General features: G+C 36.8%; 3 protein-coding genes across 4 annotated transcripts in view; all 3 read left to right on the plus strand.

Annotated features, from left to right (window-relative positions):
• Positions 1-19,240, plus strand: part of LOC121639776 — a 565,698-nt gene that overhangs the window by 494,188 nt on the left and 52,270 nt on the right. The window lies entirely within an intron of this gene.
• Positions 1-19,240, plus strand: part of LOC121639814 — an 882,884-nt gene that overhangs the window by 473,948 nt on the left and 389,696 nt on the right. The gene's annotated exons all lie outside the window — the stretch shown is intronic.
• LOC121639783 lies at positions 5,555-19,078 on the plus strand. Its single transcript, XM_041985277.1, has 10 exons — positions 5,555-5,924; positions 6,768-6,845; positions 10,022-10,131; positions 11,722-11,869; positions 14,029-14,058; positions 14,960-15,048; positions 15,143-15,230; positions 15,321-15,428; positions 15,837-16,004; positions 18,272-19,078. The coding sequence occupies exons 1-10, from the start codon at positions 5,894-5,896 to the stop codon at positions 18,403-18,405; spliced, it is 984 nt and encodes a 327-aa protein (XP_041841211.1). The 5' UTR covers positions 5,555-5,893; the 3' UTR covers positions 18,406-19,078.

Here is a 19,240-nt window from a genome sequence, read left to right on the forward strand (position 1 = left end):
GTACTTGAATTTTAAGCCTTAAGACCTTAAGCTGGATGTTTTGCATTTTCACTAATGACAACATGAGTAGTTCTGGTTTCCTATTTGTCAAGGTTTATTTTTTGTCTTTTTATCAGTTTTCAAAGTTGGGTTCTGCTCATTTCCGTTAAGTTTTCATTTTAAATGTTTAATTTAGTTCATATTTTAAATATGTTGCACCACAAAGAAGTGAAAACAGTTAAAGCCACATTAATTCTAATTAGCCTGGCGTCATTTACCCCAGTACCTTAGTTTGGTGGGGAAAACAACTTTTGACAATGACCAAGATGAAAAAGTCTGTTCATGTTGAAAAAACTCAGCATGAATGGACATTTTCATACAGTTAATAATTTGAGTTGTTATTTGAAGAGTGGAAGAAAGTGTATGGTACGGATAGTTATTGATATATATGGTGGGGCCTGATTGTGGAGTGCTTTGAATGTAACAAGAAGAATTCTTTGTTTTATGGGAAAACAGTAAAGTTGTTGCAAGATGGTGGTGATGTGGTGGGTAGTAGGGGTCCTTGTAATGATGTGTGCTGCAGTTTTGGAGGAGCTGCAATTTCTGGAGGGATTTGTTGGGGAGACCAAAAAGAAGTGAGTTGCAGTAGTCAATCCAGGAGGTAATAAGGCTGTGGATGAGGATGGCAGTGGTGTGGGGGGTGAGAGAAGGGCGGAGGTGAGAAATGTTTCTCAAATGAAAATATGCAGATCGGTTGATACCAGACTCTTCACTTGAGGGGAGGGATAGGCAGGTGAGTTGTTTATGGAAATGAGAAAACTGTTGGATTTGGAGAGAGTGTGTTGCGTGCCTACCAGGAAGACTTCTGTTTAGAACTGTTGAGTTTGAGAAAGTTGGATGAAAACCAAGAATGAATTTCTTGTAAACAGGTGGTAAGGGAGGTTGGTGGAAGTGAAGAGGACGGTTTGGTAGAGAGGGAGAGCTGGTTGTCGTCCGTGTAGCATTGAAAATTAATATTGTGCCTGCGAAAGATGTAACCAAGCGGAAGAATGTGGATAATGTAGAGGAGTCGTCCCAGGACAGAACCCTGGGGCACACCAGCAGAGACAGGGAAAGAGTTTGATGATGGGATTTCAGTTACAGAATGACTTACAGAAGTCAGTGGATTGCATGTATTGGGGAAGAGAATGAGGCCATCTGACAAAACAGACAGATGCATCTATAAAAGACAGAATAGCAGCTGAGAATGTCCAGAATCTGCAGCCTCTAGTTCTACAGAAAGCCCATATTGCGTCAAACCTTTTATTGAAACATTCATTTCTTATTTCCCTGCAGGTACTGCAGTCATTGTGTCCCGGGGAAATGATGAGGATTACAGTGGGGATGACACTGAGGAAAGTGGCAGTGGTGAAATTAACGACGCGACACAAGGCCCACGCTCTATTAGCTCATCAGGTACTTGGAAAACTTCCTATTTTATTGTACATATGCTGTTTTAGTCTAATATGAAGAAATAAGTGTCTCATTGCTTGATGCTGCAGTTTGTGTTATATGTTGTGGGTAAGGAGGAAACACATTTGTGGTTTTGTTGTGTGGTCTCTGCTATCACGAAAGGAAAAAATGTCTTTAAAATATACAGGTGGTTTTAACAGCTTCTAACTGTGAATGTGTATTTATAATTCATTTATATTCTTGTATAAACAGCTTAGATGTGCTAACTAAACATGATTCCAAAGATAATTAAGGATTAGTACTTAGAAACAAAAAACAACAGCCAAACAAGATCTTTCCATGCTGCTCAGCTGCAGCCTACATTTATGAGCCGTTTTATGTTTTAAACAGTTAACTGAATACGACCAAAGCCACTCTGGAGATAAGCGGAAATTAAAGTAAATGGAAAGCAACATACAAAGTTAAAACCTTATAAAAAATTTTAACCACTCTGCTACAAGTTCAAGCTCAACAGTTTTATCTAACCGGGAGCACTTGTTGTTGAACTTTGCGTTTGTGTAAACACCTCCAAACAATCAAACCTATACATGGCTGTGGCTCGCTGTAACATTCGGTGACCTTACTTGCTTTAAAAACAACGCAATTTACATGACAGATATATCGCTGACGAGCATAGAAAAGCCACATTTAATGTTTTGCAGATTAAGCTGTAGAGAAACCTACCACTGTTGCAGAATCTTACGTGTTCAATCAGTTCTCCTTAATCTACTTGCTTCCTATGTGGCGTTTGGTGGGGGAGGCATGGGCGTGGTAAAGTTTGGTTTTTCCTGCACTATGGTGGAGGTGCCCGGAGAGTGGAGCCTGCATTAGAGCCGTCTCCACAGTGGATCTCTGCAGTCACTGCAGACCTCTTGATTTTTACACTTTTACACTCCAGCTAACAAAAGTTAACTCTGTCTTGCATCCTGTCTCTTTTCTAAGATCTCTCCAGCCTGTAAAAGTCAGTTTGGTGTTGACTCTTGTCTTGCTGCAGGGCATCCTGAGGCTTAATTGGTATCAGTGTGCTATTAAAACCAGCCACAAAGTGTTATGGTCCGAAACTTTTGTTGTATTCCTTTAAATTGCAAATGAAAATGTCAACCCAGTTACAGTGGGAGTTTCCAGGGCTCATGCACAACTGACAACAGAATCTACATATCAGTGACAATGATCAAATGTTGTGACCTGACGTATTGAGCTAATGTGTGTTTCTCTGTTACAGCTGCTGGACACATTTCACTCTGGGAAACTATTGCTGAGAAGGTTAACCTCTACCTGATCTGTCTTCTCCTCATGCTAGCATGAAAAGAATGAATAAATAAAAATGTTAAGACTTTAATTTCAGGTATGCAACTGTTGTGTTTTTAAACTATGTTACACACCCAAGGCTATTAAGTAAAAAGCTGTGTTAAATTTGTAGTTCTTACAACCAGACAGACAATTAACAGTTGTTGTGCAATTGTTTGCAGATGATGTTACCTTTTATATTTCATTCATGGTCTGATAAACAGACACAGAGATGCTTTGTTTACATTAAATTATGAGCACAATGCCTCCCCAAAACTGAGCTGATTGATTTTATTTCTCATGTTTGACTTATTTCTGCTTTCCAGAAATTCTTTTTTTAAATCTAAAGGGGCACAGGATTAAGAATTAAATGACTGGAAATGACTCAAAAAGAGCTGAAGGCAAGTTACTTCACAGATTCAGACTTGTTTGATCTAGCTTCGGTCCTTGAGGGATGCAGTCCTGTAGGTTTTACATGTCTCCCTTATCCAACACATCAATCTGATTCAGGTGTGGTGACGCAGGAGACATCCAAAACTGGTAGCATAGCAGCCCTCAAGGACCTACTTTGGATACCCCTGATCATCAGTACAGTACAAATATTTGCACATCAGTGAAAACGTACATCAGTTCCACTTCAACTTGATGGAAATTTACAAGTTTATGTTTTAGTCAACCTCAGCTGACCATCCAATATTTTCACATTTGCATTTGCAAATACATTTCTGGATATGGGACGTCTGGGCAGAGTCCTGTGACATGACTGCATCACACAGTTGCTGCAGGTAATCTACCGTTGGAATCTACTGTTCCACCACATCCCAAAGCTGCTCTATTGGATTGAGATTTGGTGACTGTGGAGGCTGTTGGAGTATAGTGAACTCAATGTCATATTCAAGAAAGCAGTTGGAGATGATCTGAGCTTTGTGACAAGGTGCATTATCCTGCTGGAAGTAGCCATCAGACGATTATACACTGTGGTCATCAAGGGATGGACATGGCCAGTAACAATACTCAGGTAGGCTGTGGCAATGAAATAATGGTCAATTGATACTCAGGGGCCTAAAGTGGGCCAAGTAAATATCACTCACACCATTACACCACCAGCAGCAAGTGTTTATACAAGTCAGGATGGATTAATGCTTTCATGTTGTTTCCACCAAATTCTGAGGCTACCATCTGAATGTGGAGCTGAAATGGAGACTCATCAGACCAGCAATGTTTTTTCCATCTTCTGTTGTCCAGTTTTGGCGAGTCTGTTCTTAGCTGACAGGAGGCACCTGGTGTGGTCTCTGGCTGCTGTAGCCCAACTGCTTCAAGGTTGGACGTGTTGTGTGTTCAGAGATGGTATTCTGCATACCTTGGTTGGAACCAGTGCTTATTTGACTACCTGTTGTCTTTCTATCATCTCCAACCAGACTGCCCATTCTCCTCTGACCTCTGACATCAACAACACATTCTGGTCTAGACAATTGCTGCTCACTGGATATTTTCTCTTCTTCAGACCATTCTCTGTAAACCCTAGAGATGGTTGTGTGCAAAAATCCCAGTAAATACTCAGACCAACAACCATGCCACACTCAGTTACTTAAAACCACTTTCTTCCTCATTTTTATGTTTGAAACTTCAGTAAGTCGTCTTCACCATGTCTAATGAATAAATGAGTTGAGATGCTGCCATGTTAGCTGATCGTGTAGCTGATTAGATATTTACCTACCTAATAAAATGATAAGTGAGTGTACAAGATTCCAGAGACTGAGTTTTTTGGCAAAACTCTGCACTGTAACAAATTCCATTGGCTTTCTCTGTTTTTAATGTTGTGACTGATCTATGTTTATCATGATTCTCTGAAAAGGAACCTTTATTCACAGACATTTTCAGTTTATAAAATCACACTGCAGAATGAAGAGAAATGTGGTTTTACTTCATGTTCAGTCCTCTGAAACTAAAGTTGCGGTGGGTCACAAAGTGAATCTCCTCCACTACTGAAACCTGGTAATTTGAGATACTTCTGAACACGAGCCATCTTCTACATTTTATCCAGAAACAAAAAAAAATAAAAAAATAAAAAAATATAAAAATATATATACTCCACTACTGAAACTTGGTAAAACAACAAAGCCTTGATTTATCTTCTAAAGTTGTAAGAAACAAATAAGTTTCAGCTGAGTTGAAGCACAGTTTGCATTATAAAGCAGTTCAGATTTTTTTTATTCTTCAAACTAATTCATGTTAGATTCATGTTGTCTTTAATGACAACTGATACTGCACGTATATAAAGCATTTTACAAAGTGACATTTAGTCATGAACAGTTCCTGCTTATGAGCGCGAGACCAAAAACTGAGCTACTGCAGCATCCTGTGTCAATGTGGAGCTCTGCGGTCGATGACTCAGTTCCTGAACCCTGAGCGATACCGAGAATGATTTAGAGGGTCGAGAGACATAGAAAGTGTAGTAGGGAGAGGGTGAAGCAGACAGTGGTGGGTTTTTGAGAAATTAAGAGGGGCAAAAATTTACTTATAGAGAAATGCTAGGTGGAACGAAAGTGTTCCAGTTAATGGAAAAAGTTGGTAATAGAGCGCATAATAGATGCTACATGACAAAACATATGTTGACATGCAGTTAAACCATTATCTGCTCTTCATGGTTTAGACTTTTTAGTACATTTAGTCACCCTGCTGCATGGAGTTTCTCCAATTCAGCCACAAAAGCATTTAAGAGGTCAAACACTGATGTTATCTGATAAGGTTTGGTTCTCAGTTTAGCTTCCACCACAAGGCTGCTCACAGGTGTTGAGGCTGCATCTCTTTGCAAGCAATTCCAGTTCTGCATAAAACCAAGAAGAGAGCTGAATCCTCCAAACAGTAGTTGCAAAGTTAGATGTAAAATCAAGCAGCAGATGAGTGCGACAAGAGGAAAAGGGAGGAGAAAGACAGAGGAAGAGAGAGAGAGAGAGAGTGAGAGAGAGCTGAGGAGAAAAACTTGAAGTGAGAAAAGCTGCAGAGGAAGAAGTTTATGTGAAACTAGAACAAAATTAACAACAAAATTAAAGAAAAACCCTACAGCTTCGCCGATGACTGCATCCAAACTTTAAGAAATAAAAATCAGAGAGAGAAAAGTCAAGTCAACGCCACGATGAAGCTTCCTTGTCGCCTCTGCTTCCTCGGTGAGTTTAGCTCAGCGGTTAACCTGCTTTCCTCTCCATTTCTTTTAAAAATTTCTGCTTTCTTGTGCTGGTTACAGATGATTTACTAGTAGCCTAAAAAAGAGGAACACGTCATGCTCTCTCGCATGCCTAATTTTAATACTTTCAAGGATCAAGACCAGGTTGTTTTGACATCAACTGGGGTGTGCCTCAGTTTTATTCCTCGCTGTCCTATCAAAGACAAACGCGCTTTTATAGCCAGCATGTTGTTCACAACAACATCCAAACTGATTTTGTGTTATATTTGCATAAATGACTTAAAGCATCATTAATTTGGAGGATGCAAATGCCACAATTAGCTTGTTTATTTCACCATCTGCATCAGATGTGGAAAATCATGCCAGAAACTGACGCTTTCTACTTAATATGCAGATTAAATATGTTTTCATAAATATTCTAAAGGCTGCAGATTAAATGAGTATAAATTTTTATTCAATGCATGTTAATGGTTTGCTTTCTGTCACCTCTCTGCTCACACCTTCACACTAGCTATTGTCTTTTTCACACGTTGGACAAGTTGCTGCAGCTACAAATCAACTAAAACTGAAACAGCAGCAGTTAACAAGTATAACTGCTGACTATAAATGATACAGAGACGTGATCTGCCTCCACAATAGAGAAGCCTAAAATAGAATAGAATAGACCTTTACTGTCATTATGCATAGTACAACAACATTGTATGTGCAAGCCTTCAGAGTGCGCCACTGGCATCTTTATTGATTAGACGATTGTTCATTAGTTTTTTTTTTCCTTTTTGTTTTTAGGATATTTGTCTCACTTCATGTTTTTCTGTTTCTGTCTTAGTTCTAGCTATTTCTTGTCTTTCCCGAGGACAGAATGCTGCAACATCTCCAAAAGTGGATCAGGGTGCACAACGAACAGGTAGGGGTTTACCAGATTTCCATTATGGACCATATCTCTTGACCTGGGCCTGAATTTTTAATTTTTTTTTAATTAGGGAATTACTCATTCACCTGCTTTACATTAAGGGGATGTTTACATAGAGGAAGATATTACTTATTACCAGTTGTGGCACCAGGACACAGAAACAAGCCTGGCCCTATTTATCAAGTAAACTTTGCAACACATATAGACATTTATCAAAACAAATTGGTTGTAAAATCTCATTAAAAAGAAGTATTTTGATTAATTTCCAGTTCATTTTAGAGAAAGGCTATTAGTCAACCAAACATGTTCTGTTTAATTATGTGCAACTTACTTCATCTATTTAAAACATTCACGGCAGACAATAACCCAGCATACTAAAAATGTACTTACTAAAAATATTAAGAATGAGTAATCCATCTGCAGATGATGCCTTCAGGGGCAGAGGTTGAGGAGGGACACATCTGTGGTTGCTGCAGTGGTTGCTATCTGGGTCTCATCTTATTGCTGGAAACATCCAATTAATGCAGAATATGACACATTTTCCTTTCTTCATGTTATTTTTTAACCTCTTTCTTATGTTCATTGTCCGAAGATATCAGTCTACTACTACTACTGCATTAAAGTCATTTCAGTTGTCATGATATTTAGCGATCAGATGCACACACACTTGCAAAAATATCTTAAAGGTAAAAACGGGTAGTTCCTGGATAGGAGGGCCTGATTTGTGAATGGGCGAGCATTGCCCATTGAGACTTTAACTTCTGTTCTTTTATTCTTACTTTAGATCGCATTTTGTCATGAGCTTGATGATTTTATTAACTTCACAGTCCTTTTTATTAGTTGTTGCTCTCCTCGTTCTCCCTGAGCTGCATCAGTATGTTCTGTCTCTACAGCAGAGCAGAGCACTATTCATAATTTCTACTCTATTAACTCAAGATGTTTAAATAAAAAAATTTTTTAATTCCTTTAATATTTTTTTTTATTTAATATCTTAAGCTATTTCATAAAATTATTTTCCTTTAATCCATTTGGTTCATTTTTAACACATTTATTCATCAGCAGCAATGCAAGAATTTTCTAGTCTGACATAAATAATCTTGCAGTTAAAAAGTGTTTCTTAGAAAGCTAGCCAATAAAAGCCGTGTCCTACTCCTGAGTTTGTAGATAAAGCAGCAGGACTCTCGTGTTATCTGCTGCAATGATAGTAGTGGACAATACCTCTTTTACCTTTTTAGCCTCACATCCATAACCGTATAAAATACAGAGAAACCAAAACATTTAGTTCTGGTCTTAGATGCTCAGGTTGAACAATGTCCCCTACTTCATATCATTTAGACCTGAGAACTGTCTGCATGTATGTTAGTGAGACATGATGCATTAATAGAGGGAGATTTAACCTTATTTCCACCAAGAGGTTCAGCATTTTTTCGCATTTCCACAGACAAAAACTGGGAAGGGTGACAAAATGTTCATTCAAGCAGTCCTACTTTTTTGGGACATGCAAATTTGCAATAAGAACAAAACAGCAACAGCTCCATGTTTACAGTAAATATACCATGTTCTTTTATTTATTGTTGACAACCACATGCCAAAGAGAGAGAACTAAAACTGCTAGTTGCCCATCATTCTCCTCCTTGGTCTCTATGTCAAGTTATTCTTTGTTATAATTCAAGAAAAACATTGCTCCGCTTTGACTTTGGGCTATTATGTAGAGTACGCATCTATTGCTATTCAGCCTGCCTACCAGGTAAGGGTATGACTGGATGTGGAAACTTAACAAAGATCATGAACTTATCAAACCATGCAGTTCCGAGCCGGACCCCTTGGTAGCTGGAATTTGGCACCTTTGTGTTGAAATAACCACAGACATCTCCAAACTTCCGATATATACCTCTGCAAAAACGGTACCCTTACACATATATGCTAATCATCCCTGCCATGGACACTGATCCAACCTCATAAGATCGCAAATGCTGACTTTTGCACTTTGCTCTGATAGCAGCCTGGATGATTTTCATCTTTGTAGGAATTTGACATCATTCCTTTTTTCCCAAAAGCTTCTGAAACACGGACTCATCTGACTACAGAACTCATGTCCACTGTATCTGTCCATCTGAGATGTGCTTGTGTCCAGAAAGCTTTGCAGTGTTTCAGTGCAGGTTGATATGTGATTTCCTCTTTGTGTGAGACAAGATTTCTAGGTGTAGTGGTGGCCTATTAAAGACACACCTAAGCCCATGTAGCTATATTGATATACTGGTGTGACAATTTCTTGAAGGTCATTTAACATTTCAAAGCAGTTTCTGTCTTTGGTTTTTACACATTTCCTGAAATTCCCTAAATCATTTCACATATCAATCTCTATAGATGCAAGTTTTTTTTTTCTTTTGTTTCAATATTTGAATCAATAAATACTTTTTAAAGCTTATCCATGATTTATAACTGAATTTGACAAACTTAAGCCTTTGCATGTAAGACCTAAGCTTTTGGTGATTCTTTTATACCTAATACTGACACCCTTACCTGCCACCAATGAATTAGGTATTTGCCAAATCCTCCAAAACTATGTAACTTTTATATTCTCTATATTTTCTTTATTTACCTCTCCTACAAGTTTTTCTAAGTGTGTTGCTGCCATCAAATATATATAACTGTTGAAATGAAGGTTCAAATTAAGTTTTTGTCGCACTTTCTGAAGAAAATTCCTACTATCCTGGTAATAAATTGGCCTATCCAGCAGATTATTATGCTTCCATGTCCCAGTGCTATACTGTATTGTCCAGTCTTGTAAAGATGCACATTGTCCTAAAAAACCAGGGCATACTCTAAAAGGTACTGTCCTGTCCCGAAAGATTGTGTCCTACTATTTGTTCTAGCACTGTTCATTTGTGGCTTCTTGTCCTTTTATGCGCTGTCACATATTGATCTATACTGTCTTAATCTTTTCAAAGTCATTCTTTTCTGTTTCATCTCGTCCACAACTTCACCGCCCTTTCTACCAGCCTGAGCTGCACTCCGTGCCTGTTTCTGCTGTGTAGTTATGTAACTGTGCCGCCTCATCCTATATGACACAGCTCGTCTGCATTTTGTTTTAAGTTTATATATTTAATTTTAAAAAAAAAAAAAAAAAAAAAAAAAGTGTCTGATTCTGTGTTTCATTTATGTTACAGCAAGCCCTGACACTCGGACAATCTCAACCCCCCAGAATGAAACCAAAGATGAAACCACCAACCAAATGACATCAAACCAACCCTCTCAGACACCTACAGCAATCACCTTGGTAACATCTATAATCAGTTATCTCATAGGTGGAACTCTGACCACCAACTTTTTGTTCTCACAGCTTGACACACAGTCACACAGCTTGTCTTGTAAATTAATGATCATGACTTATAAATAAGTTAAAATGTGTGTTTTAAGATGCAGAAGGAAATATTTAGCACTTTTATGATATTAGTAAAAATATTCTAGGCACACTATTCTGCAGGTCTTAGATCTCTCCCTGCTGCAACACACCTGATTCACCTGCAGGATAGTGTGTCTTGAGGACCAGGGTCACTGCTCTAACAAACGACCAAGGCCTTCACAGAACGGGTATATTTGCTACCATGTTTTAGCCTCAATGCTAAGCTAACAGTTTCCAGGTTTTAGCACAACACTCAGATGTGACCCGTGTTCATGAAATTGATATCACACTTTCCAGTGACCGATGTGTAAGTCTGAATCAAAGAGAAATGAAAATTCACCTACAGAGGAAACATTCAACAGCTACGAAACGAAAGAAAACAAATTGTTTTGGGAAATTTAGTTGAGCTTTAAGTGGAGCTTTAGCAATGAACTGATTCAGCGATCAGATGGTTAATAAACCAAATAACCAGTGTTTCTTTTACCTTTTTATATCTGGATTATTGAAAAAATCATATATATATATATATGATTTTTTTTTTTTTTTTAGTTAGGCTTTAGAAAACAAAAAGAGACTAACTAAACTGGTGTTATATACCCATAGACAATTTAAATGTACATTATATATGTATGTATGGGACAGAGAAACTTTACTGTGAAGGCCTCCCTCTTCTGTGTCTGCTTGGTTGATTTTTATTCATTTATTTTTATTTCCATTGGCTAAAACTTTGGTCCAAACTGTTAAATCTAATAGAGGGAAGAGATGGAGAGAGGAAACGTCAAAACAATATATATATATATATATATATATATATAAAGGGATGAAATGAATTTAAAAAATATAACAAGATAAAACATTTAGTGGGTTTTCCACTCACATTTCCAGATTTTTTTTATTACCATAAATAAATTTACAAGGGTAAATCTATGTGGTTTATATTTTCACCACACCGCAAAGTTTCAGAAAATTTATTCTCATGGCTGATACCTCTTGTTGGTACAGTGGTCACTTTAGCTGTCGTGATCCCTGGGTCTTGTTTTTAAACTGCTTATTTAAATTTTCCTGAGTATTTTCTACATTGAATTCTGCCACCTTGTCGGCTCTACTTCAAGACACTCTGTCGTTACGAGTTGCTGATTCAAAGTTGCGCTGGATGTTGTCCCCTGTAAATACACCCAAACAAATCTGGATCTCGTCCATCAACTTCTCATAGCTCCATTTTTTTAAGTGATCAAAACATGAAGTTCACAGAACTTCATAAACATTAAATAACTTGGAAACCATAAAACAGGAAACAAATAAACTGATTTGAACTACAAAGCCCCCACACAGAGGTTTAGATCCAAACCATTATGGTTTCAAATTCAGCAGGTTTATGTGAGACTGAGCAAATTAAAAAAGAATAACTACTAAATGTGGAGTTTTAAGTACAATAAATGTGATCTTGTGTTTCTTCTGTAATAGACAACAGAAGAAACCTACACAACGGAAGCGTCAGGAGAACCCAGTGAAGACACAACGGAAAACAATACCTCAGATGACGGCCTAAAAAACACAACAAGGCCTGATGATGACAAGACCCAAATTTCTACATCAGCTCCATCCATACCAGGTAGTTCACAGCCTCGAACAGACAGCAAAAGTTGTGACTTTTGTGCTTCAGTTTGTCTTCCTGTGTGTCTAACCACAACCATCATGCTCTCCATAACTACAACACAAACACCCACTCAAACATGATCACTTTTATCCAACAACTCACTAAACATAGAAACACAAGCATAAAAACACAAAAAGAAAAATGTGGGATACAAACAGCTTTAAAAGAGTAATATGTTCATTTAATTACAGTGGAAAGAGAAAAAGGATTGACTAAATAAGCAGACAAACAAATGTTTGCTAGTTTTAGCTTCAGGATTCACATTTACCACCATTTATTGCCTTAAAGAAATATGACAGAACAGAGCTGAAGATGCCACTTAACAGGCTTCTTATTTATTCATTCATTTATTTTTTAGTAAATTTACCAATAAAATGATTAATTAAATGACGAAGTTGTTAGAGCACTGAAAATAATTTCATTATTTGATTTCAATAAAGAACCAGAATTATGTCTGGAAATTGTGAAGTGAAATCTAAGAGATCATCATTGTTACTAAATGTTATTAAAAACACAGTGTTAACCCTGTTTCACCCTCATTACCATCTACCCAAAGTCTGAACCAGTTTCATGTCATGTAATAAATCAAACTTTAAATAATAATGCATCATTCCTGTTGAATCAGAACACTAAAATTAGTGTTTTGGTTTTGGCAGAATATTCATAAAACATCCAAAACTTATGACTGAACCACAACCAGACTTTTATAATTCATGTATAAACTCAATCTGACCAAAACACTACAAACTCAAAGTCCTCAAAGCTGGAGAGGCACACTTAGATAATATGGTTGGAGGTTGAGTAAATTCTGTGTGTACATGGTAAATTGGCCAGTGGTTCCCAACCTGGAGTCCAGAATCCCCCAAGGGGGTCCCCCAAAGAGCACAGGGGGTCCTCGAGGCTTTAAACATTCAGAGCCATTGTTATAAATTTCCACACATTGTCCCTGTTTTAAGAAAGAAAAGTAAGGTTATATGTTGCTAATTTAACTTTGGCTTTATTCAAGGAAATTACTACGCCAGAATACATTACTTATCATGAGAATCTCACTTTTAAAAGCATTAAACCAAGCATGGTTTCAGCACAGAGAGGGGCAGGGGGTCCATGGCTTTTTAGTATTTACATTAAGGGCGTCCCCAAGGAAAATAGGTTGGGAACCACCGAAAAGTTGAAACTTACTGCACAAATTTCAAAGTTTAATCCTTTTCCATCTTTTTGTAAAACTAGATAAGCATATGAGTGTATTAAACTACTAAGACAAGAGCTTCGGTTTGTGGATAACTGGTTCCAGTTACGCAGAATTCAGTATTATGATGCAGATAACTGAATATTGTGAAGTCTATGTGTGTTGATGCCAGGTTGTAGGAGGCTAATGCAGCATAATTCCCCATAAAGTTACTGTCATATATTTTCGTATTCCTATTTTCAGATGGCTTTTTGTTGTTTTTAATTATCAGTAAAGTTATATTAAATCTTTTCAAATAAATTTTCACTCAAAGGATGTGATGATTTAAGCATGTTTAATTCTATTCATGGCATTTAAAGAGAATATATGACAGAAACTGATACCTACCGTTGGTGATGCTGGTAAACATGGCTGAATTTGAACTGCTAGGTCTGAAACTCTCATCTCCGACCACTGAGCATAATCTTCCTGTCTCATTCTGATTGCTGGTTGAGATGGGCAAGGCTGCTGTGGAGAAGAACACACATCTGATAAGAATGATGCACTACATCAGGATAGCCTGTGCTGGTTACACATTTCCTGGTTCAGGGGTACTTGTGGTTTTAAAAACCAATCAGCTCCTGAAGTCCTGGATCTTATTAAATCATCTAATAGAACAGAAAACAAGCATGTGCTTTGTTGTGTGCCCACTGATAAATACTTCATAATGAGAGGGAAACCAATGAAAGAAACAACAGGTGTGGCTTTTTCAGAGGAACGAGTTCAAAATCACTGTTTCCGACACATTATTTATCTGGATGTTCAGAACTTTAAAGGCTTTTGTCCCTAAATATGTTTTTCTTTGTCTTCACCATCAGGGGACAAGATGTGTGACATCATATATTGCATTTTTTATATGAATAACTGTAATTACTGTCTCTTTTTTTAGGAACAACTAAAGAGCCTGAACAGAAAAAAAGTGAGTCATCTTAGGGTGAAAACTGTTTATTTTCACCTCTAATTACTGTCATTCTACTGCTTATACTATATATTATCTAATGTTCAATCCTTTTTTTAAATTTTTTTTAAACATGACATATTCATTCTTATGAACCGCATTTGATACATTCTGTTTCTGAAAACCTTTTGCATTACTTTTTGGTAAAAACTCTACTCAAAACTGTGTTGTACACAGTTTTCTGCTCTTTGGTGGATACCAGGAGGAAGAAGACTATACTAAAATAATATTGACACATTACACAATAATACATTATAAATATACAAAAATATGTTTAATTATCTATTACAATTTTGTTAAAAAAGGACTAATAAAGACTTCAGATTAAAAAAACAAAAGACTTTTACCCCATATTTTCTTGGGTTGGGCTTTACAGGGTTAAAAATGTATTAGTGCGACACGCTGGGGGTTAATGGCATTAATCTGTTAATTAATCTGTTTCTAAAAAAGGTATTGGCTTGCATCCTCATGTTGGATGGCATGTCCTAAAAACCTACACAGCATACCTGCATAAATAAATAAATCAACGTACTAATGAAGCCATTTTGGGCCTTCAAGGAATTCCAAAAATAGTGGGATGTGATTTAAATATTTAAACATTTGGTCACTGAGTGGATTTTTTTTTAAATAGGCAGGAAATATGAATATTATAGACGTAGCAGAAAAATAGGGAAACCCTGTTGTGCTTATTACATGATAAGTACACAAGTATAAAGGAGGTGAGATGGTTTTTATTCTTAAAAATACAGTCACATAGCATTTATCTGTATCTGTCTCTGAATCTAAAATGATACTTCTCATTTATTTTATTCCTGTTAAAGTTGTTTTCACTGCTCATCGCACCTTTAAATCTTTTTCCCAGGTCGGTTCCTCTATGTGATCCTAGTACTGATAGCCCTGTTGATCATCATTCTGTGCGTCATCCTGTACTTCCTCAGGAGGGTCAACAGGGTAAGAAATGTACAAAGAAATCAAGATTTGTCTTACCATTCAGACTCATGCTATGTTTGGTCATTTATATCTTGTTTATTGTATTATTTTCCAGAGTTACTCATTTGATCTCCAGCGTCCAGTTGGTAACTATCAAAATGAGCCTGTTGGTGTCTTCGAACCAGTCTACCTGGATGACCTGGGTGAGTCTGTAGGCAATTAATTCAGTTTAACCATGTTGATGCGTAAGACTATCCTGATTGCTATGATTTGGTTTGTGTGTTTTACCGCAGACCGACCAGTCTCTAAAGACACCGTGATCACTGAGGACCTTTCAAACTCTCCAGTAGCCAATGGCACAAATCTACAGTCGGAGGAAAAAGTTTCCAACGAAGAAAACGGTACAAATTCCATTTATCAATCTTTACTGATCCCATTTATTTATTTGATCTAAGATGATCAAAGTTTTACTTTTAAAATAAAAAACACTCTAGAAAGCAACTCAAATTTAGAAGGAAATGTCAAAACCCTACTTTAACACACCTGAATTAATTGAATGGCTTAACAGGCTGCAAACAACTTGATGAGGAAGTTCATCAGTTTGAATCAGGTGTGTTGGAGCAGGAACACGTCTAACACATGCAGAGCAGTGGGTCCCAAGGACATGGATTGAGAAACACTGTACTAACCCAACATACACTGAAAGGGTCTCATTCAACTGCAGAAAAACAAAGTGTTTCTTTCACTAACTCTGAATAATACAAACTAAGACAAAGTTACACCCTCTCTTCTTCTTTTCTCTTTTTTAGCTGCTCAGGAGCAGCCAGATGCAAACGGTTTGCAGAACTCTCCAACCAGTAATACCAGTTCATCATCAACCGGTGCCGAACCTGAAAAGATATCTGAACCGTTAAGCATGACAGACTTGTTCTTCGATGCTGTTGGGGAGGAGCAAAATGAAAATAACAACAACCCATGTAAGGATGTTTTTATGATTTCAAACACTGAACAGCAGTTCAGTGACTAAGCATATTGCCTTATAAAACTGTGGAACATACAGGAGACAGATGGGGCTATGCTTACAAAAATCTATTTCCCTATTTAGCTTATCAGTAACGTCATGCCTGCAGTACAAGCACAAACATTTAAGTCTAAACAAAGATAACATCAACTGGGTCCTAGTCTTCTATGTTTTTAAATAATTTAGTGGCAGATTTTATAATGAGATAGATGAACTTGAGATGTATTTAGTGGTAAATCACTTTAATTTAATAGGTAATCATATATTAAGGAAGTAGCTGTTAACCACCGGATTTGCAATCATAAGATACATCATTCTGTGGTTTAAGATGATTATATATATATATAATCATCTTAAACCACAGAATGATAAAATATGTTTACTCATGGGCATTTATTTTTTTAATAGACATTAGCAACATTTACTTGGAAAAATATTGAATATATCCGACTGAAACCAATCTGATCAGAGATTCCAGCTGACATGTTACCATGGGAGCTACATAAAGTGATCCGATCAGCTGTATTTACATGATTTTACATGACAGATTTAAGATGATCGTAATGCTTTTGACATGTGCAGTGCCTACTAGTTGGGAAGAAGTGTTTCCTTTTTCTTTCTTTAACCTTTTGACCATTGAGATGCACTATAATCCTTAACTCTTTCAGTTACTAACAAAACCCACCACAGTTCTGTTTTGTTTTTCAAACTCACCCCTGAAACACATTACGTCACATAAACCCCCCACATGGTTCCAGCATGTGACACAAGATCCATCACAAAACGATCAGAATGAGTGTAAACATGGTCATGTTTTCCTGCTGATCTGATCGTGAGAAGGTTTAAACCAACCCCCTCTCAACTGGAATAAAAAATTCTATCTGATCAAGACCGATCGGATCAGCTGACGTGATGGCATGATGCATTTTTATTCTGATTGGACGTTCGATCAGAATAAAAGTGCTCCATGTAAACCAGGGGTGCGCAGCTCCAGTCATCAAGGGCCACAATCCTGTAGGTTTTTGATGTGTCGCTGCTCCAAAACCACCTGACTGAAATTGATGAGTCATTGTGGTAAAACTTAATAGGCTGTTGGATCTATTTTATTTGAGTCAGGTGTGTTGAAGCAGGAAACATTGGAAAATCTGCAGGACAGCAGCCCTTGAGTGCTGACTTTGGGTACCCCTGATGTAAAAGTAGCAAAAAAAGAGAGAATAAGAAAAACATGGTAAACAGAAGTCTACAATTAGAATTAAATAGCAAGATATTTTCTTGTTCACATTTCTACAGGTTTACATGCAAAAATATGAACTTAAGTGTCAATAGTATTTTGAACTGCTATAGAGCAAGTCAGTGATCAGCTGAATGGCTTTTCTATCAGAAGTACTATCTCTCTTAATTGTTGGTTTATGGTTCAGGTGAAAAGGAAGAAACTAGTGAGTCATGGTTCATGTCAGCACATACAGTATATTTACCCTAAAGTATTGTTTTTTGGACACGGTAGCAAAAGTATGAAAAATGTATCCATGTATCATGGGAAGCTAAAGAATGAAAAATGTTGATAACAGCAGCCTGTTTCAATTAGATATTGTTTGCAATTATTTCATATGACTTTTCAGTATTAATGAGGTTTGCTTATAACTAGGGGATTTTACAGCTGAGTCACTAGCACATGAAGTTAGATCAGGTTTGGGTATGTAGTGAGAGTGAAACAGCAAAAGGAAGCAAGAGGATGTCTTCTCTAAATCATTGGTACTGTGAAGATGTTGGAGACACAGGTCTGATCATTTAGGGGCTGTGAATGTGGTGAGAGAAATTATGAACAGGTCCTAAGCTACAAATCAGAGCAGGACCCTTCACTAACAAAATAGCTGACAGTTGATAGAAAGCACAGACAGCAGCACTGACCAGGAAAAGAGGGGCACAAATTAAACCTTTTTTTTTTTTTTTTAAAGGTCTTGACTTCATTAAATATTGAACTGATTATTACAACTAAAGCAATAATCTAATCTAAAAAAGCAAACAAAAAAAACAAAAAAACACGTGAACGTTGGCTTTTTCTGTTGATACATTACAGTAAAAACAGGGATATTTTAGGCATATTCGAGAATGGTGATTAATCATGATTATCACAATGATTTGTAAACTGTGATGATTCTGATTAAAATTTTTAATCATTTGACAATCCTAAACATATTTTTTTTCTTTCTCTCTTTTACTTAGCGGTTTGCCCCAGTGGCCCATTTGTTGAGATAAACCTGGACGAGCCAGTATGGTGCAATCAACTCCTCACCTCCCCTCAAGCCTCCTCCTCAGTCCTCCCTTTCTCTCATTTTTCCTTTTCCTCCTCTTCTTAGAACTTTTACAGGGTGACCCTCAGGATCAACTATGTACACAAAGAGTCTTTGAAACAGGACATGAGCAGAAGATCCACACATTTCTTTTTTTATTCATCATGCCTCCCTGCTAGCTTGTAGCTATTGCTAGCAAACTAAGCATCTCAAAATGCTGTAAACGCAGCGCTAGCTTAAATCTGTTATCAGGCCATATGTGTTCCTCTTGTCAGATTTAACTGTCTGACAAAAGTAAAATACTGTGGAAGTTATTTTTCTTTCAAAAAAACATTATATGAATCAAATAACCATAATTTATATCAACTCCATTACAAGACAAACTTCACTTGAAATAACTAGCTAGCTAGTTATTTCAACCTTTCTACACTCTTTTAAATACAAGTTTCTTTTAAACTGATCTTTTTTTTTCCTGGATGGTATGGTAATGTTACTTGTTGTTTGTCAAACTATAGTTAGGAGCAGGTGGTGAAAAATGTGCCAGGAGGTTATTGTGGTTTTTACTTGAGGCTCTTATAGCTGAATTAGAAATAGTGCTAGAAAATAAAGAATAACGATTAACTGCTGAGATTTTTGCATATTTTTAGTAATGCTTTGGACCAAACTGACACAACTGTACAGTTTTTATTGCTTACAAATGTTATTAATTGTTGAATAAAAATGTTTTTAATGAAATACATTTGAATTTTTGTAAATTATTTATTAAAAAACTTTAAATGATTCCTTCATTAAATATTTCTCCATCTGAAACAATAAATTGTTTAAGATGAGTTAATTACCATTACATGATTTTACTTAAATGCCCTACATTCATTAGCATTTTCATTACATTAAAGAATTA

This window comes from Melanotaenia boesemani, chromosome 5 (genome assembly GCF_017639745.1).
Source record: "Melanotaenia boesemani isolate fMelBoe1 chromosome 5, fMelBoe1.pri, whole genome shotgun sequence".
Lineage (NCBI taxonomy): Eukaryota > Metazoa > Chordata > Actinopteri > Atheriniformes > Melanotaeniidae > Melanotaenia > Melanotaenia boesemani.